Below are 22,257 nucleotides of genomic sequence, written 5' to 3' on the forward strand. Positions count from 1 at the left end.
TTATAATCTCCACCTGGCACAGCCAGAAGAGGACTGGCCACCCCTCATAGCCTGGTTCCTCTCTAGGTTTCTTCCTAGGTTCTGGCCTTTCTAGGGAGTTTCCCAGCCACCGTGCTTCTACACCTGCATTGGGGTTTTAGGCTGGGTTTCTGTACAGCACTTTGAGATATCAGCTGATGTACGAAGGGCTATATAAATACATTTGATTTGATAAGCCACGGACAACGAACACAATTGCATTTTATCGATGGCAATTTCAATGCACAAAAATACCGCGACGAGATCCTGAGGCCCATTGTGAAACCCATTTTATCTGTGACCAACAGATGCATATCTTTATTCCCAGCCATGTGAAATCCATAGATTAGGGTTGCATGTTGTATTAATGTTTTTGTTCAGTATAAATAACCACTATTTGGATAACCACTGTACGGCACAGAAGAACACAATGCAGAGATTTCACAACCTTCTACAATGAAGACTTAAAACATTGGACACAATATGCACTTACTAATTTATTTGAAGTTAGGAAACCTCGTCCTCAACTGTCATATAGCACTGTGTGTTATGCGTCATCTGTGTGCATTGTGCTGGAATGTCAATAAGAAAATACTGAATGTGTCCTTCAAGATGCATTCGGGGCTTGATAAGGGCAGAAAGGCAAGCACTCCCAAGTCTTGACTCACTCAAAAGATGAAGCACCCACGTACTGTTTTTTTTCCCATTTCACTTGTGTATCTGAACTTGACCAACAGTGTTAAAACCGGACGTTCTCAACCCATGAGCCTGAGCATACTCTTATACAACCTCCATAGATCTAGGTCAGGGTCTACAACTAGTACGGTTCACTCCAAAAAGGGGTTTTCGGCTGTCCACATAGGAGAACCCTTTTTGGTTCCAAGTAGAACCGTTTTTGGTTCAAGGCTGGGTTGAAGATGGGAAGGGGAAGACAATGAAGTAATTCCATTTGGAAGTGTTAGAAAATAAACAAATTGATTGATATCCTCTTGGAATATTCAAATCCTCTTGTCTTAACCTAAATATTTTGAACCTAGGTTCAATGTAGAACCCTTTTGAATATCATGTACTCTCTGTGGAATGGATTCTACATGGAACACAAAAGAGTTCTACCTGAAACCAAAAATTGTTCTCCTATGGGGACGGCCCGAAGAAACCTTTTAGGCTGTTAGATAACCTTTTTTTCTAAGAGTGTAGACAAACAGCATGGGGGATCAATCTCTGAAGTAAACATTCACCGTAGTATTCTGTAAACATTCACTCTTGACTCTTGCTGAGCTTGGAGAATATACATTTTCTCTTCTAAAATTGCATGGAATTGACTTTATTCTGGCTCTGGAATCTATGTTCTGTTCTTGTTGAAATGGATCACCGCCACTTATGATAAGGAGGGTACACCGTTTGTATCCGAGTGGTCTGTGAAGGTTTCAGGTTTAGCCTAGCTCTCTGTGGGCCTCTCTCTGGGACCTTTGACCTTTTTGCTCCTTGTATCCAAGTAATACTGGGCTTGTTGGACACTGGTCTTTCTCCGGTAGACTTTACCTCTCTCGATCTCTCTCATAAACCATGAAAAAGCTTTCAGTGCAGAACATCTTTCTGGCAGCCACTTGTTATGTGGTAGAATTCCAAGTCACACTCTAATAACTGTAACATCTTCTAATGTATCTGTTTTTTGTTTTGCTACAGGTCAAAGCGCCCATTTCCACTTTCCACATCCACCCAAAGAATGGATTCTCCCATGCAACAGATCCCTCACCAGAAGGTAAGCATGACCGCAGCCAGCAACACTCTGTTCAGTCTCACTCTCCTAACATATTCAGCACACCGAATGCTACGTTTTCATACTTCCCTAGTTGTAGAATTTGTTGCCCGCACTTATAAATAAAAGATACACACACTCTTCAGTCGCACTCATATGGGATCGAAGTGGTTTGAGGACTTTCAGTGAAACCACTTCTTTCTTCCAGACCGGAGGCTTCATAGGGAGCTTCAGGAGGCTCCATGCAAAGTTTCTCAATTAGGGGTGTCAGGAGCCATAGAGGCAGCACAGCACATCCAGCTCTGAGGTCTGTAAGAACAGCCCTGGGCCGTGCTGGGCTGATCCGCTCAGGCACTGTCTATGTTGTCTCTCACTGCCCTCTACTGGTGATACTGGGGACAATGCAGCACCCTCCCTGCCTTCCAAGTTTAAGTTCAAACAGCTATATTTTTGAGTATCATATAGTACCTTTTGCGTTGTTCTCTCTGACCACGCCTCTATCTGTCTTCCCCCTTATCCACCTCACCCACGTCTCTTCCCTCCTGAAGGCTCAAACTACCAAAATAAATGGCGGCCTCTCGGCCTGCAAAACCTCCTCCGTGTCACTCGAGGCGTCTGGCGAGAAAAACTCCTACTCGGGGTCGCCCACCAAGAGGCAAACTCCAAGCCCTGGGGGCAAGACGACCCCCACAAAGAAGGCACAGTATAACACTCCTATTGGGCTGTACTCAGCTGAGACCCTGCAAGAGATGGCTCAGCTCCAGGAGAGCCACAGAGGAAAGGGCTCTGCAGCAGGCCTCTCAGTGGGGTATGTAACCAAGTGGAACAGACAGTAGTAACAGCAGCACCAGCCAGGGGTGGCCAGGCCTGGTGAACCCTATAATGAAGAGGAGGGAGTGGGGTAGAAGCTCCGGGTGGAATTTGCCTATAGGCTCAGGTGTCGGATTAGCCAGCCCTCTCCAAAGCCTAACCTTCAACATTCAGAGAGAACCCCCCCCCCTCAAAACATACCATAGATCAGTGCCTATGGCCAACTTCACCCTACTCCAAGGGGCTTCACCCTACTCCACCCAGTCCCTGCTGCTCTGCTGACCCGGCCCTCGTGGGGCAGAAGGATAGAAAGCCTCAGAACATTCAGATTTAGCTGTGTATTCTGATCCCGAGCTGGGCTCTAGACAGCCTGGTGACCCTAATGGGTTCTAGTGATTTAGGTTCCCCCAGAGGGGAATGTGCAGGGCAGGCAGCACAGTAAAGGCCCCTAGCTCAGGCTGTGGCCCTTCTCCAGGTAATACGAAGAGCCCCCGGGAGATTAGGTGTCCCCTCTGCCAAAATTTGAACATGTGACGTCCCAGGCAAGCCTTACAGTGCTTGTGTATATGAAGAGCTAACTATTGCTTTAAACATGGCCAGGATGGACTGCACAGTATGTGTCTGACGTGTCAGTTAAGCGCTAATAGCAGAACGTCTTTAAAGTGAGAAAGGTTAATCGCTAAAAAGAGGTGAATCGCTAAAAAGAGGTGAATCGCTAAAAAGAGGTGAATCGCTAAAAGAGGTGAATCGCTAAAAGAGGTGAATCGCTAAAAGAGGTGAATCGCTAAAAGAGGTGAATCGCTAAAAGAGGTGAATCGCTAAAAGAGGTGAATCGCTAAAAGAGGTGAATCGCTAAAAGAGGTGAATCGCTAAAAGAGGTGAATCGCTAAAAGAGGTGAATCGCTAAAAGAGGTGAATCGCTAAAAGAGGTGAATCGCTAATAGCAGGGTTTGCTATATCAGTCTTTGTGATGAATACCGTGAACTAGCATTCCCCTAGTTTTATCTAAAATAGAAAGCAGTCACATGACCTAATTAAAAAAAACTCACACACATCTGAGGCATGGGGTTCCCACAATAATTGCGGAGTGCTATAAGACACTGTGACTATGGTTCAGGGCCAGCACCTGTTCTTGTTGTCTCTTTAGAAAGCCACTGAATGGCTAGGTTCAGGTTCCTCTCTGCTCTGCTCCCATCTCTAAACATACAGCACCCCAATATGTCTGCCTCTGTCTCGTCTGACCCTCTCTCTTCACCTCGCTCCCTTTTTATTTATTTCTCTATCTCGCTTTCTACCCTGGTCTACAAAACCATACAGTACAAAGTTCTCTCTTTGGTCTGTTGCCCTCTCTCTGCCACTTTCTTTATCACTTCATACCACTGCTCTGACGTAAAAACGAGTATTTTAGCGCCACGTTATAGATTTAAAGAGCCTGCAATGCCACGGCTTTATATTAGTGATGGACGAGCCTCAGTAATGATCATAATCAAGAATGAACGGCAACAATGGTGATGGTTTTCACTGTTTCATTGTGTGATTCTCAGTATTCACCCTCTTCCATCTATCTTCTTTCCTTTCACGCCGAATAAGCGACCTCGGCGGTGGCGGGTGGTAGAGTGTAATTGCCTTGTTAATCACTGTCTCTTTCTCTCTCTCTCTCCTCTGCCGCCGCCTCAGGTTATTTCCAACACTCCTGCCAAGTTAGTACCCTACCGTGCATGTGGCGTAGCAGCGATCGCCCCCGAACGGTTCCGCGATTCAGCTGCATGGTGTAGTGTGTCACGTTAACGTTGTCGTGTCAGGCTCTTTGGTGTGAAGTGGATGTGCATCGCCTTGGCTTGTTGTGTAGTGATTATGCCTTTTTTGAGACCGATGAGCAGTTCTAGGATCGGTAATGATAATGATGGTTTTGGTTTGGTCTGTAATGGTTGTCAAAGTCCCAGAGAAAAAGGGGAGTGACCGTCTAATAAATCCTAACCTATCATAAAACAAATTTGCCTGTGATCATTAACTTGAAAACCCCCTCGCAGACGAGAGATCCCTGTTCATTAATAGTGGTTTTGGGATATTTTGTATGACAGAATAAAGGTCCTTTTCTGGCATTATGCTAAATTCTCCCATGAGCCATCAGCCATGTACATACAGTATGGCATTTAGGTGGAGCGTCTGGACGTGTGAAGTATTTGCTTGTGTAATTGACTTTTATTGCATAGATGGCTAATATGATGTAAAAAAAAAAAAACGTTTTGAAACTGCATTGCCTGCGTTGATCAACTGTGTTTTATTTGTGGGATTTGAATGATGATGCAGTGGTTCAATAAGTTAGCCTTTGTGTGCTTTTGTAACTTAGATGACAGCGCATGTTGATATTAACACATCCATTTGCTCTTTATCTTGATCAGTTTAGTGGTGGGCCAGCTGTAGAACATCATCTGAGCCTGTAGGCACCCACATACCTGGGAGGGCTGACCTGTATCTGGAGGGAAACCTGAGTGTGTGTGTGTGTGTGTGCAGATATGTGAGCTGTGCTGTGCCTGCTCTACTGGGGGATTTACAGAGCATGTTTGCTGTGTAACATACAGGGCCTCCATGGCTCTTTATCCGCCTTTCTCTTCAAAACCCCACGCTGTTGTAGTAGCAGATCTCTATGGGGGGAATTCTGACCCGTGTTAAGCACGAGTAAATGGAACTTAATTCCCTTTTCATGCACCTTTTTCTCTCTGCACGTATTCAGAGGTTGAATTCAATTCATTCAAAGCGAGTTAGCCACACCTGCAGAGCACGTTACGTAGGTGAATAAGGTAAGGCTGTATAGCAAATACTGAGAAGTGCATAGAAAAGGTGTGAATGTCCCCAGTCTTAATTGTCCCCTTTTTGTGCATTAGCCAACTCCTTTGTTGTGCCACCCGGTGTTGTGTGCCGTACATGTTGATGTTCCGCATGGCATTATACACGACAGAGGAGTTGGCTAGAGCATAAACTGATCTGCTAACAGGCTATTACACCGTTTCACTTAACATCTCACACCATTTCTCCTTCCACTGCCACCCTCCTTCCTCACTTTCCTTCACGTTTCCCTCTTTCTCCGATCTTTACCTCTTCTCTTCTTCACCCTAATCATCACTATCCTGCCAACTTCCTCCAACCTTCTACCGCTCCACGACAGCAACGAGTATGTGCCCAGCTTCAACCCCATTGCGCTGAAGGACACTGCCCTGTCCACCCACAAGCCCATCGAGGTGAAGGGTCCTGGGGGCAAGGCCACCATAATCCATGCCCAGTACAACACCCCCATTAGCATGTACTCCCAGGACGCCATCATGGACGCCATCGCCGGACAGTCCAAGGGCCACGAGGCCGGGTAAGTCCCTCCATTCCTCTGCACTCCTTCCCTCACTTTCCTTATCTTTCTACCTTTCCCCCAACCTGCATGACCTAAGTAGTACCCCTCCTTTCCTCTCCTTGGCCGGCTGTGCTGAACTAGCCTAGCACTACAGTGTAGTGTAGCCGCGCTGTGCTGGAGAAGCTAAAGCCGCACACTTACTTCATCAGGATGCCTTTTCAGGTCCTGATTATCTAGGACTGTTACCATCCTTTAAAATATTTCCACAGGACTGTATATCCTAAGTGTATTTTGTATGTGTCAAGAAGGAACATACAACTCAGACTGTTTCAAGTAGGTAGCAGTGAGATCTGTTTGTTTAAGGGTGGTGTTTGTGGTGTGTTACTATTTGTATTGCCTGGAGGGGTTTGGTTTGATGCTCTAAGGCACAGATGTAGATTTGTATTTCTATTTATTTTTACAAAGGCATAGATGGTTTGGTTGTTTAGCAACAAAACCGAAGTGTGCGCAAATATGGGGCAAAGCAGACGGGGTTGGCTTAGATACTTGACATGTAAGCTACAGTTGAAGTTTACAAACACTTAGGATGGAGTCATTAATTTGTTTTTCAACCACTCCACACATGTCTTGTTAACAAACTATAGTTTTGGCAAGTCGGTTAGGACATCTATTTTGTGCATTACACAAGTCATTTTTCCAACAATTGTTTACAGACTGATTATTTCACTTATAATTCAGTGTAATACAATTCCAGTGGGACAGAAGTTTACATACACTAAATTGACTGTGCCTATTAAACAGCTTGGAAAATTCCATGGCTTTAGAAGCTTCTGATTGACATAATTTGAGTCAATTGGAGATGTACCTGTGGATATGTTTCAAGGCCTTACCTTCAAACTCAGTGCCTCTTTGCTTGACATCATGGGAAAATCAAAAGAAATCAGCCAAGACCTCAGAAATAAAATTGTAGACGTCCACAAGTCTGGTTCATCCATGGGAGCAATTTCCAAACGCCTGAAGGTACCATGTTCATCTGTACAAACAAGAGTACGCAAGGATAAACACCATGGGACCACTCTGCCATCATACCACTCAGGAAGGAGACGCATTCTGTCTCCTAGAGATGAACATACTTTGGTGCGAAAAGTGCAAATCACTCCCAGAACAACAGCAAAGGCCTTGTGAAGATGCTGGAGGAAACGGGTACAAAAGTATCTATATCCACAGTAGAACGAGTCCAATGTCGACATAACCTGAAAGGTCGCTCAGCAAGGAAGATGCCACTGCTCCAAAACCGCCATAAAAAAGCCAGACTACGGTTTGCAACTGCACATGGAGACAAAGATCATACTTTTTGGAGAAATGTCCTCTGGTCTGATGAAACAAAAATAGAACTGTTTGGCCATAATGACCATCGTTATGTTTGGAGGAAAAAGGGGGATGCTTGCAAGCCGAAGAACACCATCCCAACTGTGAAGCATGGGGGTGGCAGCATCTTGTTGTGGGGGTGCTTTGCTGCAGGAGGGACTGGTGCACTTCATGAAATCGATGGCATCTTGAGGAAGGAAAATTATGTGGATATATTGAAGCAACATCTCAAGACATCAGTCAAGATGTTAAAGCTTGGTCTTAAATGGGTCTTCGAATGGAAAACGACCCCAAGCATACTTCCAAAGTTGTGGCAAAATTGGCTTAAGGAAAACAAAGTCAAGGTATTGGAGTGGCCATCACAAAGCCCTGACCTCAATCCCATAGAAAATTTGTGGGCAGAACTGAAAACGCGTGTGCAAGCAAGGAGGCCTACAAACCTGACTCAGTTACACCAGCTCTGTCAGGAGGAATGGGCCAAAATTCACCCAACTTATTGTGGGAAGCTTGTGGAAGGCTACCCGAAACGTTTGACCCAAGTTAAACCATTTAAAGGCAATGCTACCGAATACTAATTGAGTGCATGTAAACTTCTGACCCACTGGGAATGTGATGAAAGAAATAAATCATTTTCTCTACTATTATTCTGACATTTCACATTCTTAAAATAAAGTGGTGATCCTAACTGACCTAAGATAGGGAATCTTTACTAGGATTAAATGTCAGAAATGGTGAAAAACTGAGTTTAAATGTATTTGGCTAAGGTAAACTGCCGACTTCAACTGTATATTTATGTTTATTGAAAAAATAAATACAGTACCAGTCAAAAGTTTAGACACCTACTCATTCAAAGGTTTTTATTTATTCTAACAATTTTCTACATTGTAGAATAATAGTGAATAGATCAAAATTATGAAATAACACATGGAATCAAGGAGTAACCAAAAATGTGTTAAACAAATCAAAATATATTTTAGATTTTTCAAAGTAGCCACCCTTTACCTTGATAACAGCTTTGCACACTCTTGGCATTCTCTTAACCAGCTTCATGAGGAATGCTTTTCCAACAGTCTTGAAGGAGTTCACACAAATGCTGAGCCCTTGTTGGCTGCTTTTCCTTCACTCTGTGGTCCAACTCATCCCAAACCATCTCAATTGGGTGGAGGTCAGGTGATTGTGGAGGCCAGGTCATCTGATGCGGCACTCCATCACTCTCCTTCTTAGTCAAATAGCCCTTACACAGCCTGGAGGTGTGTTGGGTCAACCAGACGGGATGGCGTATCGCTGCAGAATCCTTTGGTAGTCATGCTGGTTAAGTGTGCCTCGAATTCCAAATAAATCACAGAGAGTTTCACTAGCAAAGCACCATCACACCTCCTCCTTCATGCTTCACGGTGGGAACCACACATGCAGAGATAATCCGTTCACTTACTCTGCGTCTCACAAAGACACAGCAAAGGTAACTCTGGGCCTTCCTTTCCTGTGCCGGTCCTCATGAGAGCCAGTTTCATCATGGTGCTTGATGGTTTTTGCGACTGCACTTTGATTTGTTTAACAGTTATTTTGGTTACTACATGATTCCATGTGTTATTTCATAGTTTTGATGTCTTCACTGTTATTCTACCATGTAGATAATAGTACAAATAAAGAAAAATACTTTAATGAGTAGTTGTGTCCAAACTTTTGACTGGTACTGTACATTTGTGCAATGAGCACTTCTTGTCTCTCAAATTCATTGTTACAGTTGTTAGTTAGTTAGCTAGCGAATTTTTGCCATTTTAGCATTGGCATGAAATCAGTCAACACCTCAAAACAAGACCTGGTATCAAGAACAAGTTGAAACGAGCCACTTACGATTCCCGACATTGCAGTTTCTTGTCATTGTTGGTAGCTATCTGGCCATCCAGAATCACAATAATATGCTGACTTCTGTTTTCGTGACGTTATCAGCTAATTGATCTATATTCCTTGTTACAAATGCAGGTCACCTGTTGCAATATTCAAGTGTATTTGTTAGATTCCATCCATTCTATGAATGTCATCATGCTGCTCACCTTCAAGCATAAAGCCACCCAATCACCTTTAGTCACCAAGCCTTCCCTGATCTTTTTGAATTTTAGTAATTTAGCAGACGCTCTTATCCAGAGCAACTAGGATTAAGTGCCTTGCTCAAGGGCACATCTGCATATTTTTCACTAAGTCTGCTCTGGGATTCAAACCAGCGACATTTAGGTTACTGGCCCAACCCTCATAACCGCTAGGCTACCTGCCACCCTTATACATACCCTCACCCACACTCATAATTGCCTTTCAAATACCTGAAGATCCCAGTACACACATCCCAGTACAAAATGTATAGTTTAATGAAAGGGACTGTAAACTATTGATTTGTATCAATGTATGTAAATATATAGACCCACATGCTTCATGTAAACAGAGAACTTTCTTTAGAAATTGATAACCAGACAAATTGTTTTGTTCATATGTGGAGAAAAGGGAAATTTCTCTTGGTGAGATTAACGAAAGCTGAGGGTCTCACTCTATGCCTTCCTTCCGCTACGGGGCCCATATCTAATCCTCCCTCTTTCACTTCCTCGGTTCCTCCTCAACAAACTCAATCACCGCACTGTCCTTCCCACCCACCATGCCATGCTGCTTCCCCCCCACCCCTCTCCATCCATCCATCCTCTGCCCCGCCCCACACCTTCCCTGCCGAACAGAGAGGAAGTCCCAGCTGGCTCCCCCTTGGCGTAAGTAGACCGCTCTGTGACAACAGAGCACAGCCTGTGTGCTGTCTCATCCCTCCTTATGTCCGTTCCCCTCACTGCTAACCCACTACATCCTCACTCTGATTGGAGATTTTGTTACCCATGGCAATTTTCTACACGCCACCAATTGGCATAGTTTGTGGGTTGATGGAATGATGTCTAGAATTGCCGGATGTTGCCTCTACACCGTAATGCAATGATGACGTCATAGTTTGACGGGAGTCGATTGCAGAGCAGCTGTTTGTCGAGGACATCACTATAAGTATGGTGTTTTGATATTCAGGGATTGTGGGTCTTTATCAATGACTGATTACTAACAAACAATTTTTCATTCTGTTGGAAAATTGTGCTGAAATTGTATTGTGATTGAAATGCATGGAAAACAGACATGGATTAGTAGGTTTCATGCCAAACAAAGATTTTGTTTTTAGAAAAGCAGAGTGTGTTGCAAACCGATATTGCTCAACAGGTCAACCACAGAATCATTATTTTGTTATTTTTTAAAATTATTATTCTTGTCTTGGTATAGCAAACCATTTCTTAGGCGGAGTCCACTGCCCTGCTGGCTACACAGGGATAATTTATGTTTCAAGGCTCTCTGTAAAATAGATTTTATTGTCAGCTGCGACATTATCACGGGTCAGTAGTCTCTTGTATTGCAAAAGAACTGCATGATTTATATGGATATAAAAAGGAAATGAACAGAGGACGAACACATTAAGTGCTGGCCTCAATACTCTGAACTTCCCAATCAGTAATGTGCAACTGACCAGCACTAGCTATGCCATATACCAGGAACTATACTATACTATACTGTTTAATAATGACACTAAACTGAATGTTCTGAGCTCTTTCCTCCTGCTAGAGGTACAGTATGTGTATTTTTATTTTATGAAATTAGATTTCTGAAATATGCTGTTGAGAAAAGATGCCACAGGGTTCGTTATGTAGCCATAGTGCTTTGTGTGCAAAGCTTCTGCAAATAGGAAACTATTTGACAGCTTTTTACCATTTTATCACTGGTTTGTGTGAGCAGATGCTGCTTTTCAATGTCCAGTTTTTAGCTCCTCTCTTGCAGCTCCCCTTATGCAAGACCAAGCCTGTTTTTTACATCTCAAATTAAAAGTGAAGAGGGAGCCTTTGAAATAGATCCTCTCCCCATTCTCCTAAATGCTCCTTAGTCATCTAAGTAGGCTACAAAGGTTAGTTATAGTACTTTATATGTATACACTCAGACATACCCCAGTAATAAAAAATCACCACCAGACTGCAGTTTGTAACACTGTGATCAGAATTCGATTAACACCCCACATTTCCTATTCGCCCTGATTGCTGTCACGATATGGTGGGCATGAATTAGTGCCAGTGTGACGAGCCAGCTCTCTCTCTGTGGTTCCAGTTCGCTCCCAGTAAAAGATGCTCAGGTAGACAGTGCCTCCCCAGTTTATCAGGCTGTGATCAAGACTGCAGACAGGGACACGGAGTTGAATGACTGGGCCCGCAGCTCCTCCCAGGTGCAGTCCAAGTCCTTCCGCCTCCTCGCCCACATCACGGGAACGGAGTTCAGTAAGTGGTGCTGCTTTTCTATTTCTATTCTGTTCTTGTTTAATTTAGTTTAGTCTACCCCTCTTATCCTGCCACACACTCAGTTACTGATGGTTCTTCTCTCTCTGTCTCCGTTTAGTGCAAGACCCAGACGTGGAACATCTGAGGAAATCAAGGTAGGCAGCTAGCAGCAGCGACCGGTGTGGCCTAGCAAAAAGGCTGTATTTGGTAATTGCCCCAGATGATCCCAGAGCAGAGTTTCTGCTGTTAGCTAGTGGTCAAGGGTCACTGAGTCACTCAGCCCTACCAAACGGCCCTGCTCCACACCACTCTCTGTGGTGAACTTGAAGGTTAGAGTGTGAGTCATGTGCTGCTGAGCCAACCGTGAGAATAGCATGAGGTGTTTCGACGCTGCAGTCCCCCTCACATGGATTACGGATAGCCCTCATGATGAGCCGTCTGTTAGACTCCTCTAGCTGAAAGGCCACGTAACGTGTTGCTGCCACACACACAGAGCAGAAATATCCCTTTTTGTTTCTTCATGAGGCATTTCTCAAGCCTGGGCTTATTCCCTGATACAGTATGGTGCAGGACATCATAGAGGCAACCAGTGGGGTTGTGTTGATTTGTGTTTGTTGAGGATTTGGGAGCCCCCAGTGCACTCTGACCCTCACAGGACTCAGGCAGGGGAGTGGAGGCCACAGTCCCTAACCCGTCTCTCACTCCCCCCCCCCCCTTCTTCCTTTCTCTCTCTTCCCCCAATTTTCCTTTCTCTCTTTCCTCATGCCACAGGGAAAAGTTTGACACAGAATTTAAAGGTCCACGTTTTGCCAAATTGAAAAATTGGCACAATGGCCTGTCTGCTCAAATCCTTAACCTGCCAGAAAAAGCCGTGGTTTAAAATATGTGTCAGACCGAACGTAACTGTAGCAACCAGAGAAGTGCAGAGCAGGTAAAACAGTTGGACTGTGAGTGAGGAGAAGGTCAGGCTAAAGATACTGGAATGTGAGTTCGTGGAAAGAGGGTTGTTCAATACTTGTTGATCACATGTTGTAATGAAGATTTTAGCCCAATGTCATATTCCCTTCCTATTTTGGCTATTTAAGTTGATGCTAGCTTTCTAAATTAATTGCAGCTGTATAAGAAAGTTGTATTATATTTCAACCGTAAATTATCACTATTTGAGTTTGACATTGTGATAAGTATGAATAAAAACAATGCCACTAAATAAAAAATGTTCCTTTAGTTGCTTTCATATCAGATTGTTACTCTGAAAAGAGAAGAGATTATGTTTTGATGTAGCAGTTTACAGGCTTTAAATGGAAGTTATGGAAGAAATAGTTGCCTACCTTTATAGCATAGCAACCCAACACCCTCTTAGAGACCATAAACAATTATACATATGAGTCATCACAAACTTCAGTTTTTTTATATATATATTTATTAACTTTCACAGGAACCATTTCACCAAGGAACCATTAAATAGAACTTAAACAAGATATCAAGGGTCCAGTTAAGGATAAACAATTCCCCCATATCAGCAAACGTCGTATTGAATCTCAAGATGAATCCCTCACCGATGAAACATGGCGTGTTTGTTTCCTTATCCCCGGGCTCTGGCTCATTGGAATGTGTGGAGAGCAGCAAACCCTTGCAGCCAATGAGAAAGTTAGGAATTTGAGATTTTTTTGAATGGCATAAAGTAAACTAAGGATAATTAGGAGTGCTGCCTGCATTGTGCAATGCACTGCTCTTTAAACATATGAAAATGGATAGGTTCCAATCTGGCTCATGGCCAGGTGGCCACGTGATTACGAGTATGACTTCAATCAGAAGGAAAATGATTGGATTCCATATTGACCATGACCTTGCTTTCGACATCAATGAGAGATGTTCACCCATTGTTTTTGACGGTAATCCTTCAATTTCCTCATTGGTAATTGAAAAGGTTTGAATAGCTGTTTTCTTTTCAGCTACCAAGGGCAGGGATATTCACTATTTAAGCAAGTTGGTCAAGGATTTTTTTTCCACAGAAGCTCCTGATAAAGGCCTTTTGGCATTTGAGCTGTTATATACACAACTTGACCTAGAAAGAAACGGAGAGATTTGATATCAAGCGGGTGGCTTTGCAAAACCTTTTCCATACATAATTCCATCCTACTGTATGTTGCATCATGTCAAGTGTTTTGTAAGATATCTATTACAAATACAATCTCAAAGCGATTGTTTAATGTTATCCCGAAAAGTTCTTCAGAAACACTGTAAAAATAAACCAAGCTAATTATCACATGACTCACAGAAGGATGAACTGACGTGCTTCATTGGTACACCTTTAGAAAACAGGGCTTTGTTCCTCTCCACACATGCCATTTAGTCTGTTCCACAGGGCCATTTTTTTGTGTAATTATTGTACTGAACTCAGCCATCATTAGCTCTAGTATAATCATGCCATCAATTGTTAGCAATTGTTGATCATCTGTTATTACGTAGAAGCAGTATTATATCAATGGTCTGTCCATGAGGCAAGAGTCTCTGTAGCTGCTAACTATAAGGAGGTCAGATGTGGCTGAAGTTAGGGACTATCATATCAGGATTCAAGCACAGCCGTCAGACAACACCCTGTTGGGTTTCGTCCCATCCTCCTGCATAAGAAAGGCGAACAGGAAGTCAAATATGTGAGTAGTGAGAGTCGGCGAGGCGATGTTTGAAGGTGTTGAAAGCCCTTTGAAAGATAACTCTGCTTGTCTGGTTGTAACATTAGGGGAACTGGTGTTACTTAGCTCTGCTGTGGGCTGATGAGTGGATTATTACTGGCCGTTTGTAACTGTTGGAAATCTCTGCTAACTGCCTCTTCCCTGCCTGGACATGCTCCTTGGCATCATTCCTCCTCCCCCTTCTTCTTCACCTCCCCTGAGGGATATTTCCACCTGCATGCAATGCATGCTGGGTAGACAGTGTGTTTGCACTGGAGTGCCTCTGGGTGGCTGACCCCCTCTCGCCCTTCATCACGCCTCCTCTTCCTCCTCTATCATACTCAGGCCTCAGTCTCCGCCCCACATACAAGATCTCCTTCTACACTTCAGTTCCATTCAGTATGCTGCTCCTCCTATCCCTCACTCCCTCTTTTTTTCATCACAGATTCTAGAACTGACACACCAGACATTCCAAAACATCAGGACCTGCGCCATTGCTTTGCATCAAATTTCGGCACATCACGCCATAGCTATCTCATCCCACCCTCAACTCCAAATTAGTGGAAAGTAATTTGGTGTGTGTGCTCAGTTCCCGGCAGGATTTGTGTTTTTGCAGTTTGTGACTTCTCGGGACCTAGGGCTCATTTTCGGGACCTAATGCTCATTTTAGGGTCCCAGGGCTCATGTGACTTCCTATTTTCTTAATGATTATTTTTGAAAATTATAATGTTTTCAAAAGCCTCAAGGGCCCAACTAGTTGTCTCAATATTATAGAGGAGCTTGTGACAGTAGGCGATAAGAAGTTATGTTGTAGGTTTAATTCATGGGACTAATGACAGTTTTTGGCAATCAAGAAGGTAGAGTTAATGTAGACCTACCGTACGTCCCATTTGAGAACCAGGTAAAGGGCACAGAAGGTGAGGGTTACCTGTGGACAGCTATGTGTTTGTGTCTGTCTTCATGTTGTGTGTCTGAATCATTGTTTCCTTGTGTTTAGTCTTGCCTGTATCACCTGTCAGTCAGTGTCTTCCTCATCTACGACAGCTCTCCAGTAAACCAACCATCCCCCTCCCTCGAATCCTAACCTCTATGGTTAAAGCGTACTACTGCTTTGATGTACAGTAGACAGCTGAACATGGTAAAATACATACCTGTTTGATGTCTCTAAACCACCTAGTACTAGACCCATTGCTCGTTCCTTGACTATCTGTAATCTCAGTTCTCATCCTCCTAATTGCCTGTAAGAGCACGCACCGGTCTCTCTCTACCCCTTGTTAAAGACTCCCCTGCCCTTGCACTTGCCTGCCCACCTCACCAGTATCTTGCAAACACACGCCAGTGTTTGCCTACCTACCGCGGAGTGGTCTCTCCCAGAGAATGAGGAGCAGAGTGAAATGGTACGCGAGGTGTCAGGTTGCCTGCCCATGGAGCTGCCTTACTAACCCAGCTGCTTTAGTGGGAGAGATCACAATTTCCCTATGTTGACAGTTATGCCAAGCAGATGTTACCAGTGGGGGGCGCTATACATTTTTTACCCTTTAAAACTATCCTCAAATTAGTATCCTCAAGTTTTTCCCTTCCACAGTGAGATAAAGTGAGAAATGAAATGGCGTCATTTAGTTTACGGATCAAGTATTTCAAATTCCAAACTGTTTATAGATCATTGGCAGATGAAAGAGTGGTGCATGTATGCAATCTTCTATTTTGAACATCTCTGTCAGGTGTGGCCTCTTTCTATTTCTATGTAGTTTCCCTTGTGTTGTTAATCTGAGGCACCAGATTTTGACTTCAGCCTTCAAAGCACACTATCCATAATCTGCCCCTAACTTGAAACAGTCATTCCCTCGGAAACATCTGGAAATACATCCCAGCAATTCAGCCAATGCAATCTATTAATCCTGCATGAAGAGGGTAAATGCGTTTTGAAGGCCAGTGTCCTCAGTGTGTACCTAATGACCTGCCCAGAATGCCCAGTTATGTAAACCCCTTGTTGTGAGGCAAGTCTGTCTGTGTCTGTGTGTGTGTGTCCGTGTACATGGCTGTCTGCGTTCAAATAGAGATCCAATGGTATTGAAGTTAGATGTCTGTACCTATGCCAGATGAGTTAATGTAACTTATGGCCAGTTGAAACACAATTGAGAGGGGTTTCCTACACTCCCATCTGCTAAAAGGGACTTTGTTGAGGTCTCTCTAGAGCAGGGCTCTTCAACCCAGCTGCTGGAGAGCCCCCCTCCTGTAAGTTTTCAATCCAACTCCTGTTGTAACAAACCTGATTCAGCTTATCAACCAGCTAATAATTAAAATCAGGTGTTCTAGATTATAATAATTTATCCTAGTAATAGGTTTCATTGGTTGGATTCAGAAGTAATTGAAGATATTGGCTTTTGTATCTGTGTGACTGTAGCCTGTCCTGTCCTTGTACCCAGCCTCAAAGGCACTTCCTCTGTTAACTGTCCCTCAAACTGAGAGCATCTACCACCTGTCTATCTGTGCTGATCCTCCCACCTCCCATGCCAACACTCCACTCCTCGCTCCACACATCTAGCTGTGAGACACACCATAGACAGACCCACTATCACCACAACCTAGGAGCACTTGCTAACCTCCAAAGTTCACCACAGAAAGTGATGAAGGGTTAAATGACCGCCTGAGACCACTGTTTCCTGGTCAGATTGATGTCCAGGAGAGGAGGTCAGGGTGCTGGAAGTAAGTAGGGGTCAGCCATCGGTCTACCACCACCAGGCCTGTTGCTGCTAGATGCCTGCCACCCTCTCTGTCCCCCAACCTGCACCAGCCTGGGCAGCTCCCCCTGGGCATTGCATTCATTCCGTTCTCCCCAATCCTCAACCCCACCTTCTCTCACAGTCATTCACTTAATGTTTTGGCCTCATGTCAAAGTCAGCTGTGTTTAAATGTCAAGATCTGGGGAGCCGCCACTGTTCATTTTCACTCATGTTTAAAAGTAAATTCACAAATGTTCTGTAGCGTACACTCATTGATTAGGCCATGTGTTCATTTTTCTCTCCTTTTTGCCGTTGTTGGTATATACTCTGTTTAATCCTCTTCCCCAACAGAGTTTATGGCTGAAACTCTCCCAACACCTTAGATTGTCTCTGATTATATTATATTAGTATGATACACTATACAGTTCCAAATCAATGTGTAATGCACTGTGTTAATTGCGTAAGGACTGTGTATATCAAGCATATAGTGAGGTGGTGCCCTCTGGCCCTGGACATGGTTGATGAAGCGCTCGTCTTGACGCGGTTATTTAATCATTCCCCATTATGCTCAATCGATTCCTGCAGTAGCAGCTAGGCAGCTTTCCATTAAGAGTGAAATACAACCAGGTATCACCCCACTCACCCCTGCCAGTCTCTGCGCTTTCTCCAGTGACTCACCCAAAATCGATAGTTCAAACATTAGTTTTTATCTTATTATGAGCAGATTGTGAGGTTTTTTTTACCCCGCAAAGGTTTTTTTTCCTCACTTCTGGCACTAAATCCTGATATTGAAAGATGAGGCTTGTGAATAATTGTCATTGATTTATTTTCCTACTCTTTCTCCATTTGTTCCTTGATGGACATCCTTGCTTTGGGCTGAGCAATATCAAGGTTTTTGGTTTTGCATGTGATTGAGGCCATATAACCTTACAGGTCTATTTGTGCTGACATTAACCCCCTAGTTCATATACACACAGCCCTACATATATGGATTTCGGCCCCAGACTGCTGATGGTTTTCTCTCAATGCAATTTAACCTCCTTATGCAGTAGCCCTGTTGAGCATGCTCCAGTTTCCACCAGCCCCACACATGTCGCTCTCCCTGCTAGCGCTGCTTCGCCCAATCAGGCAGCTTCGCCTACTGCTGCTTACCAGTCTCCAGAGCCTGCCCCCGTAGACCCTGAACCCACCCCTGAGAGGTAATTCTGTGTGGGTTGAACATTTTTGCCTGTTGTGGTTTTATTGTCCTCTGCCAACTGGGTGCTCTTCCCTTTAATTGGTGTGTACCTTCGTTGAGGGGAACTGTTTTGTTCTGATGTTTTCCCCGTTTGTCATCTGTTTCGTGATTGATTGAACATTAGATTGAAATGTGTGTTTTTGTTTTCATGTTCCAGCTAAACCGGTAAAAGGTTTCATGAGCAGTATGTGTGTAAGTGGCTAGGGCTTTGGGTTTAGTACATTCACAAGGGAGAGTGTCCATATTCAGTGTCCAAGGTAAGTCGAACAGTTTGATGTTGTGATCACCGGGACTGTGTGGAACCTGTGAGGAGAGAGACACTGGGAAGACCTGACCTCCCATGTCTGTGAGCGGTGTGAGAACAGAGAGCCTCAATGCAGTGGAGTGCTGTAGTCATACAGAGCGAGTCTGCAAAAACCATCATCCTTTAACCCGTAACGCCCTCATCATCATAACCATCCATCCATCTTAATCCTGTTTTTTTTGTTTTTTTTGACCAGCCTTAACACAACATATGCCCTGGGCCTGTGCAGGCTGTTGCTTCTGTTGTTGGTCATCACTGCCACTGCCTTGGACTCCTGGATTTGGTTTTTGGACCATTCCGAGCTGTGTTTATACACATTTTTTGCACCCTCAAAGATAACCATGTTTTGGCCTTCACAGCAGATGTATGGTAGTTTGTCCGTAGGATGTCTAATGTTAATAAACGTTTTGTGTCCTATCTAGGGGACCAAGAAAGGCCATATGTATTGACATAAGACAAATATAATGTTGACAGTTAATTGAACATACAGTACTAGTCAAAAGTTTGGACACACCTACTCATTCAAGGTTTTTTCTTTATTTTTACTATTTTCTACATTGTGGAATAATAGTGAAGACATCAAAACTACGAAATAACACATGGAATCATGTAGTAACCAAAAAAGTGTTAAACAAATCAAAAGATATGTTATTTGAGATTCTTCAAAGTAGCCACCCTTTGCCTTGATTACAGCTTTGCACACTCTTGGCATTCTCTCAACCTGTTTCATGAGGTAGTCACCTGGAATGCATTTCAATTAACAGGTGTGCCTTGTTAAAGTTAATTTGTGGAATTTCTTTCCTGCTTAATGCATTTGAACCAATCAATTGGGTAGGGGTGGTATACAGAAGGTCGCCCTATTTGGTAAAAGACCAAGTCCATATTATGTCAAGAACAGCTCAAATAAGCTAAGTGAAATGACAGTCCATCATTACTTTAAGAAATAAAGGTCACTCTGTGGAAAATTTCCAGAACTTTTAAAGTTTTTTCAAGCACAGTTGCAAAAACCATCAAGTGCTATGATGAAACTGGCTCTCATAAGCACCACCACAGGAAAGAAAGACCCATAGTTACCTCTGCTGCAGAGGATATGCTCATCAGTTACAGTTGAAGTCAGAAGTTTATATACACTTAGGTTGGAGTCATTAAAACTTGTTTTTCAACCACTCCACAAATGTCTTGTTAACAAACTATAGTTTTGGCAAGTCGGTTAGAACATCTACTTTGTGCATGACACAAGTCATTTTTCAAACAATTGTTTACAGACATATTATTTAGCTTATAATTCACTGTATCACAATTCCAGTGGGTCAGAAGTTTACATACACTAAGGTGACTGTGCCTTTAAACAGCTTGTAAAATTCCAGAAAATTATGTCATGGCTTTAGAAGCTTCTGTTAGGCTAATTGACATCATTTGAGTCAATTGGAGGTGTACCTGTTGATGTATTTCAAGGCCTACCTTCAATCTCAGTGCCTCTTTGCTTGACATCATGGGAAATCAAAATAAATCAGCCAAGACTTCAGAAAAAGAATTGTAGACCTCCACAAGTCTGGTTCATCCTTGGGAGCCATTTCCAAACGCCTGAAGGTACCATGTTCATCTGTAAAAACAATCGTACGCACGTAGAAACATCATGGGACCACGTAGCGTCATACCGCTCAGGAAGGAGACGCGTTCTGTCTCCTAGAGCTGGACGTACTTTGGTGCGAAAAGTGCAAATCAATCCCAGAACAACAGCAAAGGACCTTGTGAAGATGCTGGAGGAAACGGGTACAAAAGTATCTGTATCCACAGTAGAACGAGTCCTATATCGACAGATAGCTTGTGGAAGGCTACCCAAAACTTTTGTCCTAAGTTAAACAATTTAAAGGCAATACTACCAAATACTAATTGAGTGTAATGTAAACTTCTGACCCACTGAGAATGTGATGAAAGAAATAAAAGTTTAAATAAATCATTCTTTCTAATATTATTCTGACATTTCACATTCTTAAAATAAAGTGGTTATCCTAACTGACCTAAGACAGGGAATCTTTACTAGGATTAAATGTCAGTAATTGTGAAAAACTGAGTTTAAATGTATTTTGCTAAGGTGTATGGGAACTTCCGACTTCAACTGTAACTGCACCTCAGATTGCAGCCCAAATAAATGCTTCACAGAGTTCAAGTAACAGGCACATGTCAACATCAACTTTTCATAGGAAACTGGTTGAATCAGGCCACTATGGTAAAATTGTTGCAAAGAAACCACTACTAAAGGATACCAATAAGAAGAAGAGACTGGCTTGGGCCAAGAAACACGAGCAATGGACATGAGACCGGTGGAAATCTGTCCTTTTGTTCTGACGAGTCCAAATTTGAGATTGTTGGTTCCAACCACCGTGTCTTTGTGAGATGCAGAGTAGGTGAACGGATGATCTCCGCATGTGCGGTTCCCACAGTGAAGCATGGAGGAGGGGGTGTGGGCGTGCTTTGCTGGTGACACTGTCAGGGATTTATTTAGAATTAAAGGCACACAGCATGGCTACCGCAGCATTCTGAAGCAATACACCATCCCATCTGGTTTGCTCTTAGTGGAACTATCATTTGTTTTTCAATAGGACAATGACCCAAAACACACCTCCAGACTTGTTTAAGGGCTATTTGATCAATGAGAGTGATGGAGTGCTGCATCAGATGACCTGGCCTCCACAATTACCCGACCTCAACCCAATTGAGATGGTTTGGGATGAGTTGGACCACAGAGTGAAGGAAAAGCAGCCAAAACGTGCTCAGCATAGCATATATGGGAACTCCTTCAAGACTGTTGGAATAGCATTACTCATGAAGCTGGTTGAGAGAATGCCAAGAGCATGCAAAGCTGTCATCAAGGCAAAGGGTAGCTACTTTGAAGAATCTAAAATATATTTACATTTGTTTAACACTTTTTTTTTGGTTTCTACATGATTCCAACTGTGTTATTTCATAGTTTTTGAAGTGTTCACTGTTATTCTACACTATTATTCTAAAATAAAGAAAAACCCTTGATTGAGTAGGTGTGACCAAACTTTTGATTGGTACTGTATCTAACACATCTATTAGGGACTATCCAAATAGTGTTGCTTTATTTTTTCCATTACAGTGTAGTATTTCAGAGAGGGTTTAAGATTGTATAAGAAATTCAAAGTAATCCATGTGTATGTGGAGTGAGCCCTAAACCGTCTCTCAAACCTCTCTTGTTGACTCTCGTCAAGAAACTAGGTTTAGAAGCAAGGGCCACCTCCCACCCGGTTCCGAACCAGCACTTTGCCGAAATGAAAGTCCTGTCCTCGGGTTCCCGAACTGAGCACCTGAGGTATACACGCAACATAACAGACTGCCACAGTGACTGACAGACAGACTGAAAAAACAAAAAACAAACATGTAAATTTTTACTGGGGAGTGGGACACTATCCGGATCAAAAGAGCAAGGCCATGACTGCAGCATTGCTTTATTCACATTGGCTATGTTTCATAAGAAAATACAAATAATTATATCTGAAAAGTGGTGCAAAATGAACTGCAACAGCCCCCAATTGGAAACATGCTATTGAGTGCAATTAGGTCTGTGCAACTGTTTTGCTTGCCTGCACAGGGACAAACTTCTTTCCAACGCTCTTTGAATTAGCTCTCTCCATCACAGCTGAATGGAAAGGAAAAGGTCCACG

The 22,257-nt window shown here is 43.2% G+C and overlaps 1 protein-coding gene across 1 annotated transcript in view; it reads left to right on the plus strand.

The window, feature by feature from the left end:
• The window catches only part of LOC124042257 (LIM domain-binding protein 3-like), a 61,004-nt gene that overhangs the window by 30,814 nt on the left and 7,933 nt on the right, over positions 1 to 22,257 (plus strand). The window contains exons 3-11 of the mRNA XM_046360669.1: positions 1,705 to 1,780; positions 4,265 to 4,287; positions 5,754 to 5,948; positions 10,019 to 10,048; positions 11,466 to 11,632; positions 11,751 to 11,787; positions 12,404 to 12,511; positions 18,077 to 18,226; positions 21,738 to 21,905. Of these exons, the coding sequence (XP_046216625.1) occupies positions 1,705 to 1,780; positions 4,265 to 4,287; positions 5,754 to 5,948; positions 10,019 to 10,048; positions 11,466 to 11,632; positions 11,751 to 11,787; positions 12,404 to 12,511; positions 18,077 to 18,226; positions 21,738 to 21,905 (954 nt within the window). The remainder of the gene's footprint in view (positions 1 to 1,704; positions 1,781 to 4,264; positions 4,288 to 5,753; positions 5,949 to 10,018; positions 10,049 to 11,465; positions 11,633 to 11,750; positions 11,788 to 12,403; positions 12,512 to 18,076; positions 18,227 to 21,737; positions 21,906 to 22,257) is intronic.

This window comes from Oncorhynchus gorbuscha, linkage group LG08, assembly GCF_021184085.1.
Source record: "Oncorhynchus gorbuscha isolate QuinsamMale2020 ecotype Even-year linkage group LG08, OgorEven_v1.0, whole genome shotgun sequence".
NCBI lineage: Eukaryota > Metazoa > Chordata > Actinopteri > Salmoniformes > Salmonidae > Oncorhynchus > Oncorhynchus gorbuscha.